Source organism: Vicia villosa, unplaced genomic scaffold (genome assembly GCF_029867415.1).
Source record: "Vicia villosa cultivar HV-30 ecotype Madison, WI unplaced genomic scaffold, Vvil1.0 ctg.000074F_1_1, whole genome shotgun sequence".
Taxonomy (NCBI): domain Eukaryota; kingdom Viridiplantae; phylum Streptophyta; class Magnoliopsida; order Fabales; family Fabaceae; genus Vicia; species Vicia villosa.
Window position 1 is genome coordinate 494,402 of NW_026704998.1, and position 15,702 is coordinate 510,103.

Consider the following 15,702-nt stretch of genomic DNA (forward strand, 5'->3'; position numbering starts at 1 on the left):
AAGTTCCTTGGCTACTTAGTAAATAGATTTGCCCTGGTGTAGATTTTGATGCTTGGTTGCTTATGTTCCTTGTGTACTTGAGCAATTTTTTTAGCTTCATTTCAATAAACTTATGTCTTAGTTTATGAAACCATTTTTTTTTACTCAAACATACTCAGCATTTCATTTATGATAATAGACGAGATATAATGAGAAATATTGAAATGTATTGGGACAAGTGATAGAAAATCAACACTATTATTACCTAATCACCTTTCAAAAAAAATTTGATACTTGTACAAATGTATTGTACAAATAACATGAATCTACAATTTTGAAATAACGTCATGAAATTTTGTTTCATCAAAAGCAAGATAGTCACGGAAAATGTTAAAATAGTGAGACAAGATCATTTGAATTAATCGATGAATAATTAAGGAAATTTCTTTATCCACCTCCCAACTTTTTTGGTCACCTCTGGTGAAAAACCAAATATACTCTTTACTTCGGAAATGCATTTTCGAAATGTAAGAAAATGCTGTTTTCGGAAATGCATCTCCGAAAGCGCTTTTTTTTTTCAAAATTTGTCTTATTTCAGAAATGCATTTCCGAAATACTGCGCGTTTTGCAGATTTAGCAAAACAGCCCTCTCCCCCAATTCATTTACCCTAAATCAACTTCAAACTCAACTTTCTAGAGATTTTTTGCAAACCACTTCCAAGGCTACATCAAAGGCTCCAATCACCTTGCTATACTACATTCAAAAGCCCTCCAATCACTTCAATTTGTAAGTTTTATAATTGTTAGATACATATTTCAAATGCATGTTAGGGTTGTTTTCAATTGCATAAATGATATAGGGGTAGGTTGTTAGTAGTATTTAGGTTGTTTAGAAGCATTACAAGTTGTTTTGAAGATGGATTTTGGGGTCTGCCATGGAAGTTGCAGAAAACTTCTTCGCATGGGTGTTTCAGAAGTTCGTTTCCGAAAACACCTCCATTCCCAGTTTCGGAAAAGAACTTCCGAAGTGGTCCAAAATTTCATTTTTTTTTGTTTTTTCAATTGTTTCGCATTCTTATTGAATTCAACTATTTTCAGGAACATGGCAGGCAACCCAGCACGCATCAGACAGGGTAGAGAGACCCAGACTGCGTCGACTAGACGCGAGCAGGCGACGCAGCTGGCGTTGACGCAGGGACGGGGGCAGGGCCGGGGACGTGTGCGAGTTCCCGTGCAGATGGACGAGGGTACCTCTGCATCTGGATCGAGGAGTCGTCTGGCTCGGGTATCTTCTTCCCGCTAGCGAGAGGAGGAGGAGGAGGAGGAGGAGGCAGTGACATACCACGAGGCGGAGGAGGTACCGGATGTTGACCCTCCACATGGGGAGGAGGAGGAGCAGAAGGAGGGCTACCCGGAAGGGCCCATTGACACTACATTGCTGATTACCTACCACGAGCACGTCGCTCGGCGTATTGTTGAAAGTATTTGTGGGTAAATATTTTCTGTAATATATCGTATCCACAGGGATTGGTTAATATCACTGCCGTTCTATAGTTGTTTATTTTGAGTTAAGAAATTTGGTTTGGTTTGTTTTATACTAATAATAATATCAAAAGCAAATAATAAAATAAAAGCAAGTAAAGGACTTTGTGTTAACAAATAAAGAAAGATGTTGAGTCTTTAGGGTTCATCAACCTAATCCTATACAATTATCAATTAATTCACAATAGAACAATCCTTTGAATCATTATCTTCACTTATCCTCAAATAAGATTCCATGTCTGCAAATCAAATTAGATAACTTTTACCGGTATGAGATTCGATCTCTCCAAATCACAATAACGATAATAGTAATTAAGAACGATAATTATGAAAACCCAATTACAATTCCATCTCTGCAAATTGCAATTGAATCAATATAGTAACCTAGGGCAAAAGTTAAATCCTTTCTTTCGATCAAAGATTCAACAATGATGTAAATTAAAAGCAAGGTTTCTTATTGATAATAAATTCAAACAATTGTTCACAGGGATTAATCAATGGTAATGTATATTCATAGGTTAACTACTACCTTAGACTCAACAAGAGGGATTTAGCTCTCCATAGACATGAAGAACATACAAGAATCAATGGAGGAATTCATCTTCATCAATAGAATGCCTTCAATTGGTAAAGAATCCACCCTTCTATTGTTATTCTCAGCTTCAGAATCAGATAGCTCTCCTAATTTCGCTCCCACAAAGTATCCCTAACCACTTGGAAACTAGGGCTTTAAAACAGAACTTTTGGGCTTTTAACGTCGAGGCCGCGGCGCGGCAACGGGCTGGCGCGGCGCGCCCTTCAAACAGAGATATCTTCGCGGCGCGCCTAGGAACTCTCGCGGCGCGCCCTTTGTACTTTCCATCTTTTTCTTCAGCCTTTGAGACTTCCAGCTTTCTTTCCTCCTCATGTTCTTCTTAAGTTCTTATTCAGCTCAAAACCTGCAACAATAACACCCACAAGTGATTCGATTTGCTTTACGCACGAACTAAACTTATTCAGTTCAATTCTTAATACAAACCTATGGATTCATCACATTTTTGCATTGGTTTAGAGAAGAAATCACTTATATTAACACATGAATTTACCATTAATTTACTCCTAACACGTATCTAGGGGGAGAGGTATTTTTTATAATTTGCCCGACTTTATTATTTAACTGTTTTTAATTTATCCGTTTATTCAACATTTTCTAAACGGTCTAATTAACATAGTTTTTTATTTGTTTTTGTTGTAACATGAGAGACAGACCTTGAAACAGGTGAACCACTCCCGGAAGGTTTTCAGTCTGTTTAAACCGAATGCTGAGTGGTTTAACGACGCGGTGAGAGCTTCAGGGCTTAGTGGGTTGTGCATGACGGGGTATACCACCATCAGCCACGACATGCAGGGTGCCTTTGTGGAGAGGTGGCACAGGGAGACGTCTTCTTTCCACTTACCGGTTGGGGAGATGACGATCACCTTGCACGATGTGCAGTGTCTTCTCCACTTGCCGATCAGGGAGCGCTGTTGGACCACTCCCAGATCCAGAGGATCGAAGCCAGTGAGTGGATGGCGCTCTATTTGGGTATGGAGCCCGAAGTTGCTGACTTTGAGTGCCAGACGAAAAATGGGCCTCATATCCGGTTCTCCACACTGAGCGCTTATTTCGAGCACCACCTGGTGGCGGCGGCCGAATCCGAGGAGGCGGATGACACCCTATTTACACAGTATCACCGTGGCTGCGCTCTCCGGTGCTGGTACATGTTTGTGGTAGGCGTTGCACTCTTTGTGGACAAGAGTGCAAGGTACGTCGACGTGACCTACCTCCGCTATTTCATGGACTTGACTACCGTTCACCAGTGGAATTGGGGGTCAGCTGTTATGGCATACCTATACCAGAAGCTGAATGAGGCCTCCAACTGGAGGACCAGGCAGTTGACCGGATCCTGCACACTACTTACGGTACGTTTCATTTTAATTGTTTCACATTTATTTATGTTTCGTTTTTATTTTTTATACATTATCGTGTTTGTGTTTCAGAGTTGGATCATCTCCTACTTCCCCCGCATCCACGGCTTCCGCGTTGATTCCGCGTACGAGGACGCCATGCCCAGGGCCGCCAGATACGTTCTCCAGAGGGGGAACAATGCAGTGGGACCATACCGTGGGTACCTCGACCGCACGATGCACGATGACGTCTGTTAGAGGCCATTCAGCGACTACACTGATGTTGTCCCCTTTGACAGCATATCGTTATATTCTGGCTGGTTGGCATGCGGGACCAACACCATGGTGCGGTATCTCCCTGAGCGATGCATGCAGCAGTTTGGATTTGTGCAGATGATACCCAAGTCACCTTTTGAGGCTGCTCCCGACACAGTGACCCGAGTGCAGCTCACTGGCATATTTGCTTATTGGGAGCGTCATGTGGTCTCGGAGGAGTATCGTCGCATTCGGGTCACCCAGGACTGGCACAGTATGGAGGGATATGTCACATGGTTCTATCGGGTGTCACATCCTCTGATGAGACCCGACGCTCCCGGCGCTCTTAGGCCAGCACACGAGGAGATCCTGGAGAACCAGCAGGCCGAGGATGACCACGCCATTGATCTCCTGCCGATCTGCCAGCGGATAGAGATGCTTGGGAGGGACTCGTTGGATCGAGGTATCGTTGATCAGGGCGGTCCAGAGGCAGTCGCCGTGATGGAGAGGATCGTCACTGATGCGGGACGTGCGGCGGCATACAGGCGACAGAGGAGGTCCCAGGGAGAGAGGGTTAGACATACCCAATAGGGGTCCGGGTTTATTTTTTTGTATTCGGATTATATATTTCGCACACTATGACTCGGTCTGTATATATTATTTGAATTTTATTTATTATATTAGTATATTACGTTTATATGTGGTTTGTTTTGTTCGACTTTTCTGTTTTGTATATATTATACATTTTATATATATTTTGTACGGGACTATTAGAAAAAACATAAAAAAAAATAGAGTTCTGCATAATTCGGAAATGTACTTTCGAATTACACTAAAATCTGAAAAAAGGTGTTTTCGGAAGTGCATCTCCGAAAACACCCCCCTTTTGGTGTTTTCGGAGATGCATTTCCGAAGTCTGGGAAATTTTTTTAAAAAAATACTTCGGAAATGCATTTCCGAAGCAGGGGTAAACTGGGGTTTTCGTTGGGGGTGACCCCCATAGGGAGGTGGGTAAAGAAATTTCCAGAATTAAACATACAATAAATAGTAGATACAAGGAATTGATGACTTAATTTAGTGCAATTTTCACTTACGTATACGGGGTTGTAGCACAATGGAAAAGAAATTTATTAATTATAAATAATCAATAGTACACAAGAGTTTCATCTAAACCTTTCCAATTCACTGTCTTTTTAATATCATTGTCTTTTTAATATCATATGTGAATTTCAATTCAAATTTTCCTTAGTATAAGACCCCTCACTTCCACTCAAACAGTCTTTTAAATTTCACTAATGCAAATCAAAAACCTTGCCGCCAATTTCACCTTGTTTCTATGTTCTGATCAATGAAAAAAACACTTCATCCTGTGGTAATTTAAGTTATTTTAGTCTGGTTATTGTTAGCTTTGCTTAGTTTTATGTTTAAGTTGGTTTTGTTATTTCTTCTAGTTTTTGTTGTTTTCCTTTTGCTTTTGATCTTGTTCTGGTAGTGTTTAAGTGTTGCAGGAACAGGGCATGATTCGAGTCAAGAAAAGGCGGTTTTTGGCAAGCCAGAGGTCTGACACGGCCACCCGTGTCCCATGACACGGCCGTGTCAGGTATGCTGAAGGAAGATATCACAAGTTCTTGGATGCTCTAAGTCAGGGGTCTGACACGGCCACCCGTGTCCCATGACACGGCCGTGTCAGGCATGCTGAAGGAAGAAGATGGTCAAAGCTTGGAATCAAGAAGCCAGGGGTCTGACACGGCCACCCGTGTCCCATGACACGGCCGTGTCAGACATGTGCGCAGAAAAATTCTGAATTTTAAATTATGAAAGCTGCCACTTAAGTGAGGGTATTATAGACTTTTTGCATTAGAATATGTGCTGTTAGGTATTTAGTGACTGTTTGGAAAGAAAAAAAGGGACTTTTGACGGTCGGAGAACGTGGAAAATAGAGATTGAGAGCACTAGGGCTTGGAGCGAAGAAATCTTCAAGAGCATCCGCGATTGAAGATCAATTCCGATTCAACCAATTGTAATGTTTTCATCTTTAATCATTGTTATCGTGATAATTGCCATGAGTAGCTAAACTCTTTACTTGTTAGGATTGATGTCCCTGGATCATGTGATGTAATGAATATTATTTACCGTAGTTTTCGGATTATCTTTATGAAATTCAGTTTATGATTAAAAGTGCTTATTGCTTCTTTATATTGGAAAATATATGTGTTGATTTACGGTTGAGGGTGCGTCGGACAAACTACCTCAACGCCTTTTTAATCATAACGCTATTATTAAGAATCACTTAGGGATAAGGGTTTAAGGTGTAGCGATCAATTCATCCGAACTATGTCTTTTAGAATCTTGAGATAAAATTATCTTGTTAAGGAATTGAAAGAGGGTTTTAATCTCAAGAAAGTTTTTCACTAAGGAATTAGGGAAAATCAATGTTCGGTGTCGATAGTGAGAATTTCTAAAAGCTAATCTGCTAATTGGTAATTATTTCATTACAGAGTGATTCATACATCAATCCTGACTTGTTTCCGCTTATTTTCATTAATCAAACTATTTTAACTCTTTTGTTGCATAAGTTGTTATTTGAATTAAACATAAAAACCAAATACCCCCGATGACTTTTTATTCAATTGCATTGTTCTGAAACGTATAATTCATACGCAGTCCGCGAGTTCGATACTTGGGGATTTATTCTATCATTACTACATCGGTAAAAATAGTACACTTGCTATTTAACCGGTCAAGTTTTTGGCGCCGTTGCCGGGGACTGCCAAATTATAAGTTGAAGAGTCGTTCAATTGAATTTTTGTTGCTTTGCAACTAAAATTATTTTTCTGTTATTTCATTTGCTTATCACTAACAAATTGTCTAATCTTTTTATGCGAGGTAAGGCCTCAGCAGAATTTCTTTTTGACGCAGAGCCAGAACGATCACTACGAGCTAGACTTCGAAAAGCAAAGCAAGAGCGATTAGAAGCGTTAGAAGAAATTCTGGAAGCTTCTGAATCTGATAATGAGGAAATTCTCTCCATTCATTCTGAGCATTCAGATTCGGAGGCAGAAACAATGACAGCTCCCGCAGAAAGGCTGTTAGGTGATTACGGTGGAGCGAATGCACCAGCTGGCCGGATGACAATTGTGAATCAACCGGTGGACGTTGCTCACTTTCAGTTACATCCAGCAACAATTAGACAGCTGGAGAAGAAACCCTTTTCGGGAAGGATAAATGAAGATGCTAATAAGCATTTACAAAGGTTTCTCACCATGACAACTTCTCTAAAGATAGAAGGACACTCTGAAGAAGCAAAGAAGTTGGTTATGTTTCCGTTCACATTAGCGGATGACGCTGAAGAGTGGTTCTACTCATTGCCTGCTGGGAGTATTACCACATGGCAACAAATGGAGTCTACCTTTCTGAATGAGTATTTCCCTGCCGCTGTTTATATCCGTAAGAGATATGATATTGTTAACTTTAAACAGAAGGAAGGAGAATCACTCGGAGATGCGTATAAGAGATTCAAGAGGTTATTGGTGGCATGCCCAACTCACAACATGGATGTCACTGAACAAATGCAGAATTTTCTGAATGGTCTTAAAATGAAGACTAAGCAATTGATTGACACAGCAGCTGGTGGCTCATCCAACTTTGCAACAACCACTGGTGTTAAAAAATCATAGAAGCTATTGCGGCCAATGAACACTTGGAGTTATATGACCGTAGTGTTAGTCAACCTGAAGGATTTGTGGATATGAAACTGTCAACACAAGTTGTGAAAATAGAAGATCAGGTAGCTGCGGAAGTTGAGCGGAGATTGAAACAGATGGGTCTCGAAAAGCAAACGGTTGCACAAGTTCAACCGGCTCAAGCTAGTCAACCGGTAGGGTGTGAAATATGTGGAGGACCTCATTTTACTGTTCAGTGTGTTGCTTCAGCTCAGCAAGTGGAGGAAATAAACTTCTTGAAACAAAACAACCCCTACTCAAATACCTACAATCCGGGGTGGAAAAATCATCCGAATTTTTCATGGAAGGATCAATCAGGGAGTGCTCCTAAACAAGGGGTGCTTCCATATCAAGGTCAACAGTCACAGCAACAGTATAGACCTCCTCAACAACATTATCAACAACCTCAGCAACAAGCCCCCAGGAAAGCAGATTGGGAAATTGCCATCGAAAAAATGGCAGCTCAAAGCTCTCAGTTTCAAGAAGAAACAAGGAGTAATTTCAGGAACACGGGTTCCTCCATTAAAAATCTGGAGATTCAAATGAGTCAAATAGCACAGCAGCTAGCAAACACTCAACAGCCGGGCGCTTTACCAAGTGCCACAGTTACCAATCCTAAAGATCATAATAATGTGAGCGCGATTGTTACTAGGAGCGGTAAAGGGAAAGATGTAGTTGAAAATAATGATGAGGAAGAGGAACCATTACTGGAGGTAGACTTAGAGATAAGAGAAAATGAGGTAGAAGCTGAGGAAGTGGTGGTGATGAAACCAACACCAAAAGAGAAGGTTGTTGAGCAAAAACAAAAGCCGGTGGTAAAACTTCCTTTTCCGATAAGGAACAAGAAAAAAGAGCAACATGAGAAGAACTTTGAAAAGTTTTTGGAGATGTTCAAGAAGTTGGAGATAAATATTCCATTCTTGGAGGCATTGGAACAAATGCCTACTTATGCAAAATTCATGAAGGATGTGATCGCCAAGAAAAGAACCATTGATCGTGACCCTATTATTCTAACCGAAACGTGTAGTGCTATTTTGCAGGGTATGAAGATTCCGGTGAAGAAGAAAGATCGAGGATCCGTGACTATTCCTTGTACAATCGGGGATAGGTCATTCAAGAAAGCTCTAATTGATTTGGGAGCAAGTGTGAGCCTTATGCCGTTGTCTATCTACAAGAGATTGGGGATAGGTAATGTACAAGATACAAGAATGACACTCCAGTTTGCTGACCACTCTGTTAAAAGACCCTATGGGATAGTAGAAGATGTGCTGGTGAAGATTGATAAATTTGTGTTTCCAGTGGATTTTGTAATTCTAGAGATGCCAGAAGATGAGGAGATTCCTATTATTTTAGGAAGACCATTTCTCGAGACAGGGCGATGCTTGATAGACATTGAAGAAGGCACAATGACTCTGAAAGTTTATGATGAAGAACTAAAGATTGATGTGCGCAACACCATGAAGTACAAGGATGATATAGCAACCAGTCAACATATTGAGGTGATTGATCAAATCTGTACTAATGAGAATTCTTTGAAAATACAACAATTACCACTGGAAAGAGTTTTGAGCTCGTCTGTTTGTGATAAAGAGGAAGCTGTTGATGAAAAGGAAGTGGAAGTAGTGGCGATGATGGAGGCTAGTCCCATATTCAAAAGTTCTAGACAAAACCGGTGGGAGGATCTTAGACAACCTTTGGTGGAAGGAAAGAAGGAAGAACCTAGGAAGGGGGCTGAATTAAAACAACTCCCGGAGAATTTAAAATATGTTTTCCTTGATGCTGAAAGTAGGTGTCCGGCCATCATAAACTCACACCTTGAAAGGTTGTAGGAACTTAAGCTAGTAGAAGTGTTAAAGAAACATAAAAGTGCTATGGGGTGGTCGATTGAAGATTTAAAAGGGATCAGTCCTACAATGTGCATGCACAAAATCCTCATGGAAGATGATCACAAACCAGTGGTCCAACCTCAGAGGCGTCTGAACCCAGCCATGAAAGAAGTTGTGAGAAAAGAAGTTGTGAAACTTTTAGATGCTGGGATGATTTACCCGATATCTGATAGTGCTTGGGTGAGCCCGGTTCATGTTGTGCCCAAGAAGGGAGGGACAACTGTAATAAAAAATGAGAAGAATGAGTTGATTCCTACAAGGACTGTTACAGGTTGGAGAGTATGCATTGACTACAGGAGACTGAACCTAGCAACCAGAAAAGATCACTTCCCGCTACCTTTTATTGATCAAATGTTGGAAAGGTTAGCGGGACATGATTACTATTGCTTCCTCGATGGATACTCTGGATATAATCAGATTGCAGTTGCACCAGAAGACCAAGAAAAGACTGCGTTTACATGTCCCTTTGGTGTTTTTGCCTACAGAAGGATGCCATTCGGGTTATGTAACGCTCCGGCCACTTTTCAAAGATGCATGCAAGCGATTTTTGATGATATGCTTGAAAAACACATGGAGGTCTTCATGGATGATTTTTCAGTCTTTGGTAAGTCATTTGACAATTGTTTAACTAACCTTGCTCTTGTTTTAGAAAGATGTCAACAAACCAATTTGATCTTGAATTGGGAAAAGTGCCATTTTATGGTCAGAGAAGGAATAGTTCTTGGACATAAGATTTCCTACAAAGGAATCGAAGTGGACCAAGCGAAGGTTGAAGTCATCTCAAAGCTACCACCTCCAATGAACGAAAAAGGTATCAAAAGTTTCTTAGGACATGCGGGGTTCTACCGTAGGTTCATAAGAGACTTTTCTAAAATTGCGAAACCCTTAACTACTCTTTTGGTTAAGGATAAAAATTTCACTTTTGATGACCAATGTGCAATAGCTTTTGAGACAATTAAGAAGAAATTAGTCTCGGCACCCATTGTTGTAGCCCCTGATTGGTCTCTTCCTTTTGAGATCACGTGTGACGCGAGTGATATTGCTGTAGGGGCAGTATTAGGACAGCGGAGAGAGAAATTACTTCATGTTATCTATTATGCTAGTCATGTTTTAAACCCCACACAGATTAATTATGCGACTACAGAGAAGGAGTTGCTAGCTGTAGTTTATGCCTTTGATAAATTCAGGCAATATCTGTTGGGGTCTAGAGTCATCGTTTATACTGACCATTCTGCTTTGAAGTATCTCTTTGCTAAACAGGACTCTAAGCCAAGACTTTTGAGGTGGATCTTACTCCTTCAGGAGTTTGATGTTGAAATTCGAGACAAGAAGGGGTGTGAAAACACCGTAGCTGACCACTTATCTCGAATGACACCAATAGACGAAACAGAAGAAAAGCGACCGATCAAGGATGAGTTCGCCGATGAACACATCCTAGCAGTGACTGGTGTACCTTGGTTCGCAGATTATGCAAACTATATTGTCGGTGGTATCATTCCCGACGATTTTGACTCTAATCGAAGAAAAAAGTTTGTTCATGACTGCAGGTTCTATTTATGGGACGATCCGTTCCTGTATAAAAGAGGAGTTGATGGGTTGATCAGAAGATGTCTACCTGAAAAAGAGCAAGAAGAAGTGTTGAAGGCATGTCATGCTTCAGATTATGGGGGACATTTTAGTGGTGATCGAACAGCGGCTAAGATTTTGCAATCAGGGCTATACTGGCCAACAATATTCAAGGATGCTCAAGAGTTTGTGAGACATTGTGACAAGTGCCAAAGGACAGGCAACATATCAAAAAGAAACCAGATGCCTCAAAATTCGATGCTGGAAGTGGAGTTGTTCGATGTGTGGGGTATAGACTTCATGGGACCATTTCCACCTTCGTTTGGAAAAACTTATATTCTGGTAGCTGTGGATTATGTGTCCAAATGGGTTGAAGTTGTTGCTCTACCTTCAAACGATGCTAAGGTAGTTGTGAAATTTTTGAAAGAAAACATCTTTGCTAGATTTGGGGTACCAAGAGCTCTAATAAGTGATGAAGGAACACATTTCCTGAATCATCTCATGGAACGGTTACTCCAAAAATACAACGTGAAACATAAGATAGCCACAGCTTATCATCCTCAAACTAGTGGGCAGGTCGAAGTTTCCAACAGACAACTTAAACAGATTCTGGAAAAGACAGTGAGTGCCTCTCGGAAGGATTGGGCTATCAAGCTGGATGATGCACTGTGGGCATACAGGACCGCTTTCAAAACACCAATTGGTATGTCACCATATCAACTTGTGTATGGGAAAGCATGCCATTTGCCTTTGGAGTTAGAACATAAGGCGTTCTGGGCATCAAAGGCTCTCAATATGGATCTATCTAAAGCGGTAAGTTCTAGACTTCTTCAACTCCATGAGTTAGAAGAATTCCGCAACCATGCGTATGAAAACGCTAAGATCTACAAAGAGAAAACAAAAAGGTGGCATGATGGGAAGATCCAGCATAAGGAGTTCTGGGAAGGACAACTAGTTCTCTTATACAATTCAAGGCTAAGACTCTTCCCAGGAAAGTTGAAATCAAAGTGGTCGGGACCGTTTATGGTTCACAAAGTTTTTCCTCATGGAGCTATAGAGATAAAAAATCAAGCTAAAGGGGATATTTTCAAGGTGAATGGGCACAGGCTCAAACCATACTACCAAGGTCAACCGGGCGGAAGGATTGAAGTTGTTCGTTTTGAAGGATAAGATGAACAACCGTCGAGCCATGCGACGTTAAACGAAGCGCTTCGTGGGAGGCAACCCACGGGATTTATTTTTAACAGTTTTATGTGTTTTTCTTTACTTTATTACGTAGGTAAAAACAAGGTGTTTCACGGAGCAAGAAGAGAGTTTGAAAAGTTGGATTTTGGAAGAAACAGAGTTGTGACACGGGCACCCGTGTCATCTGACACGGCCGTGTCACAAGCCCTGGGAAAGGAAGATTGAAAAATTGAAATTTGGAAAACCAGAGTTGTGACACGGGCACCCGTGTCAGGGGACACGGCCGTGTCACAAGTCCTGAAGCAAAAAAATGAATTTTCAGGAACCAGGGACCTGACACGGGCACCCGTGTCGTGTGACACGGTCGTGTCAGGCCACAGCGCAGAATTTTGCTCCAATTTTCGTTTTGCACTTGGTGGGCCCCATTTATTTTAAAATTTCACCTTTTAAACCACCCAATCACACATCATATTTTAATCTCTTTCTCCACTTTTATTCACTTTCTCTCTCACTCTTCCACCATCTTCTTCCTCTCAAACCCTAGCCTCCATTAAAACCCACATACAAAACCTCCAAGTTCACCCTCAAATCTCCATCTTTTTGCAATCCGTCTTCACGAAAGTTCATCCTCTCATCATCCCAATTCTTAATCCCTAATTTATTTTTGCTTTCACCGTTGGTTTGTGTTTTTGAATTTTCATGTAGGTTGCAAGGATGCCTCCAAAGAAAGCTGCTCCAAGAAGAGCCAATGTTGGGACATCTAGACCCACACAAAGAGCGCGAAGAGAGGAGAACGCCCATGGAATAACTTTCGGGCTCGACACTCAAAGAGAGAAGTATCATGCTCTTCTTCGTGGGCAGATTTTGCCGACAAGGTATGTGTGCGATGAAACCACTGAAAGTTTAGGCATAAGAACTGAAATTCATCGTATGTTCCATGCTTTAGGTTTATTAAGGTTAATTCAATTTGAGGCTCCTACTTTTGAACGGCTAACATATGAATTTTTGAGCACTCTTGAATTTGAAATGAAATTGAGAACGAACTGTTTAGAACCCGAGCATTACGGGACGCTAAAATTTCGTATGTTTGACATTGATCACGAATTAAGCTTGGAAGATTTCGGGCAGGCATTAAAAGTACCAAGTTCAGGGGCGGGGCGAGCACCGAACTCTTTTAACCCCGAAACATTTTGGATAGCTATAACAGGTAGAGAATCTTATTGTCCGAAAGGGGCGAAAGCAACAAGCATCCAAAACCCGTGCTTTCGCTATGCTCAGAAGGCGTTGGCATATACGCTTTTTGGTAGAGGAGATAGCCCGGGTGTAGTTTCCATTCGGGAGTTATACTTCTTATACTGTATGGCTGAACAAACTCAGCCAAACGCTGCCGCCTTCATTGCTGATCATTTGAAAAAGGTGAGTAGGGCTAAAACAGGTGCTATTTCTGTTGGTGGCATTATTACCGCTTTAGCGGACGGTTTGGGTTATGGTGCTGAGCTGCGGAATCTTCTAGAGGTAAACCCGCGTATTCTGAAAATTGATATGACTGCTTTAATTAAGTAAGGTATGATATCTGTGCAGCCCCATTCTTACTCTTTAATGATTCATGGGGCTCATATTTTAGAATTGCCTAATCCTAGTCGGGTATCTTTTTATGATCAAACTAACTGGTTGTATGCTAGCACCACCCCTATGGGGGAAGGTGACATGGATTTGGAATTTTTGGATGCAGGTGATGAAGAGGGTGACCCTCAGTACCATGAGGAAGCTGAACAAACAGGTCCACCCCCTAGCGGATTTAATGAGGGCACATCTCAAATGCCACAGGACAATTGGGGATGGATGCATTCTGAAATAGAGTCTCTGAGGGCGGAACAAACCCGCCAGGGCGAGGAGTTGTTAAGGCAAGGTTTAGAGCAAACTCGCCAAGGAGAGGAGCAGACCCGACAAGGGGCTGCCATTTATAACATTCAGGAAATGATGCAACGCATGATGTTGCAATTTCCATATCCTCCACCGCCGCCTCAGTAAGCTCTGTCAGTTCCCCTCATGCTTGTGTATCCATTGAGGACAATGTCAAATCCAAGTGTGGGGGGAAGTTCTTTTATGTTATTTCTGTTTTTGTTATTTCTATGCTATTTTCTTGTTTTATGGGTGTTTTGAGTTTTTGTTAACCAGGATGAGTGTAATTTCAAAGAAAAGGATTGTGAGAATATAGGTGAAAAAGGAGGAAGACGCACCTTATATTGGCTTTCAGGGCACCTATGGAAGTTGGCATAACTGAAAAAAAATGTGAGACACAACTTGATGGTGCCGAGTAAAGGAGTCTAGAGTAACCTGAATCGGACTAGAAGCTGTACAAGATGGAGACCATTTTCGAACCTGCATGCAAAGCCGAACCTGTGAGGATACATAAAGCCAAACACTTCAATTCATCATGAGAGAGCATCGGGTATGGCATCATCTCTCTAATTTTGCATTTGTTCTTCATATGGTACACACATCGATCACACACACTGAGGCATATTTTTTTTCTTTAACCCTGAGCCTTTCGCACCTAACCTTGTTGTTTATAACCCTTTGTAACCATCGTAAACCATCATTCATGTTTTTCTTTGTTTTTTTTCATAATCCCTTTTTGTTTCCTTTATTTTTGGTGTTAACTATAAGTCCGAGTCTGATAGTAAAAGTTAAGTTTGGGGTAACCAAGTCCGGTGACAAAAGAATGAGGCAAGTGAAAAAAAAAAGAAAAAAGAAAAGAAAAGAGAACACATGAAAGAGATGTGTTGAAAAAAGAAAAAAAAAGAAAGAAAAAGAAAAAAAATGATTTTGATACACACTTGCCGTCATGTAAAGAAGTTAAGAGTCCGGAAAGCGGAAAAATCGCTAAACACCCCAAACACGATGTAATGTGTAAAATGATATCGGACTGATTAGTTAATACCGAACCATAAACCATAGTACCCACTTTCTTTGTTTATCCTACCTACCCTAAGCCCCGTTACAACCCTTAAGTCCTCTAAACGTGTGTGTTGTTGATATTGTGGAAGTATGTTAGAATGTTTACAAAACAAAGAGTAGATATGTATGCCTTGATGAGCGAGTGAAACACTTAACCCCGAGAGAAGTTGTGAGAGTGTGATTGAGCTTGCAGGTAAAAGAATGAGTCAACATTGAAGTACAACGGAAAATTTCGGGGAGGGGGATCAAACACTTTGACACGAAGTAATCATCATGGGGTGGAAGCATCAGTTGTGTTGTGGAGAATAAGAAAGATTCATAGGTGCCCGCTTGTTTTTCTCGTCCATCACTTGAGGACAAGTAATGAGCTAAGTTTGGGGTTGTGATCGGCCGCCAATTTCACCTTGTTTCTATGTTCTGATCAATGAAAAAAACACTTCATCCTGTGGTAATTTAAGTTATTTTAGTCTGGTTATTGTTAGCTTTGCTTAGTTTTATGTTTAAGTTGGTTTTGTTATTTCTTCTAGTTTTTGTTGTTTTCCTTTTGCTTTTGATCTTGTTCTGGTAGTGTTTAAGTGTTGCAGGAACAGGGCATGATTCGAGTCAAGAAAAGGCGGTTTTTGGCAAGCCAGAGGTCTGACACGGCCACCCGTGTCCCATGACACGGCCGTGTCAGGTAT

General features: G+C 41.1%; 1 protein-coding gene across 1 annotated transcript; it reads left to right on the top strand.

The window, feature by feature from the left end:
• Positions 1-7,966: 7,966 nt before the first annotated feature.
• LOC131623576 (uncharacterized) lies at positions 7,967-9,253 on the top strand. Its single transcript, XM_058894576.1, has one exon. The coding sequence runs from the start codon at positions 7,967-7,969 to the stop codon at positions 9,251-9,253; it is 1,287 nt and encodes a 428-aa protein (XP_058750559.1).
• Positions 9,254-15,702: the final 6,449 nt, after the last annotated feature.

Excerpts from the sequence above, each read along its gene's own strand:
- LOC131623576 (XM_058894576.1), top strand. The coding sequence starts at position 7,967 with ATGAGTCAAATAGCACAGCAGCTAGCAAACACTCAACAGCCGGGCGCT.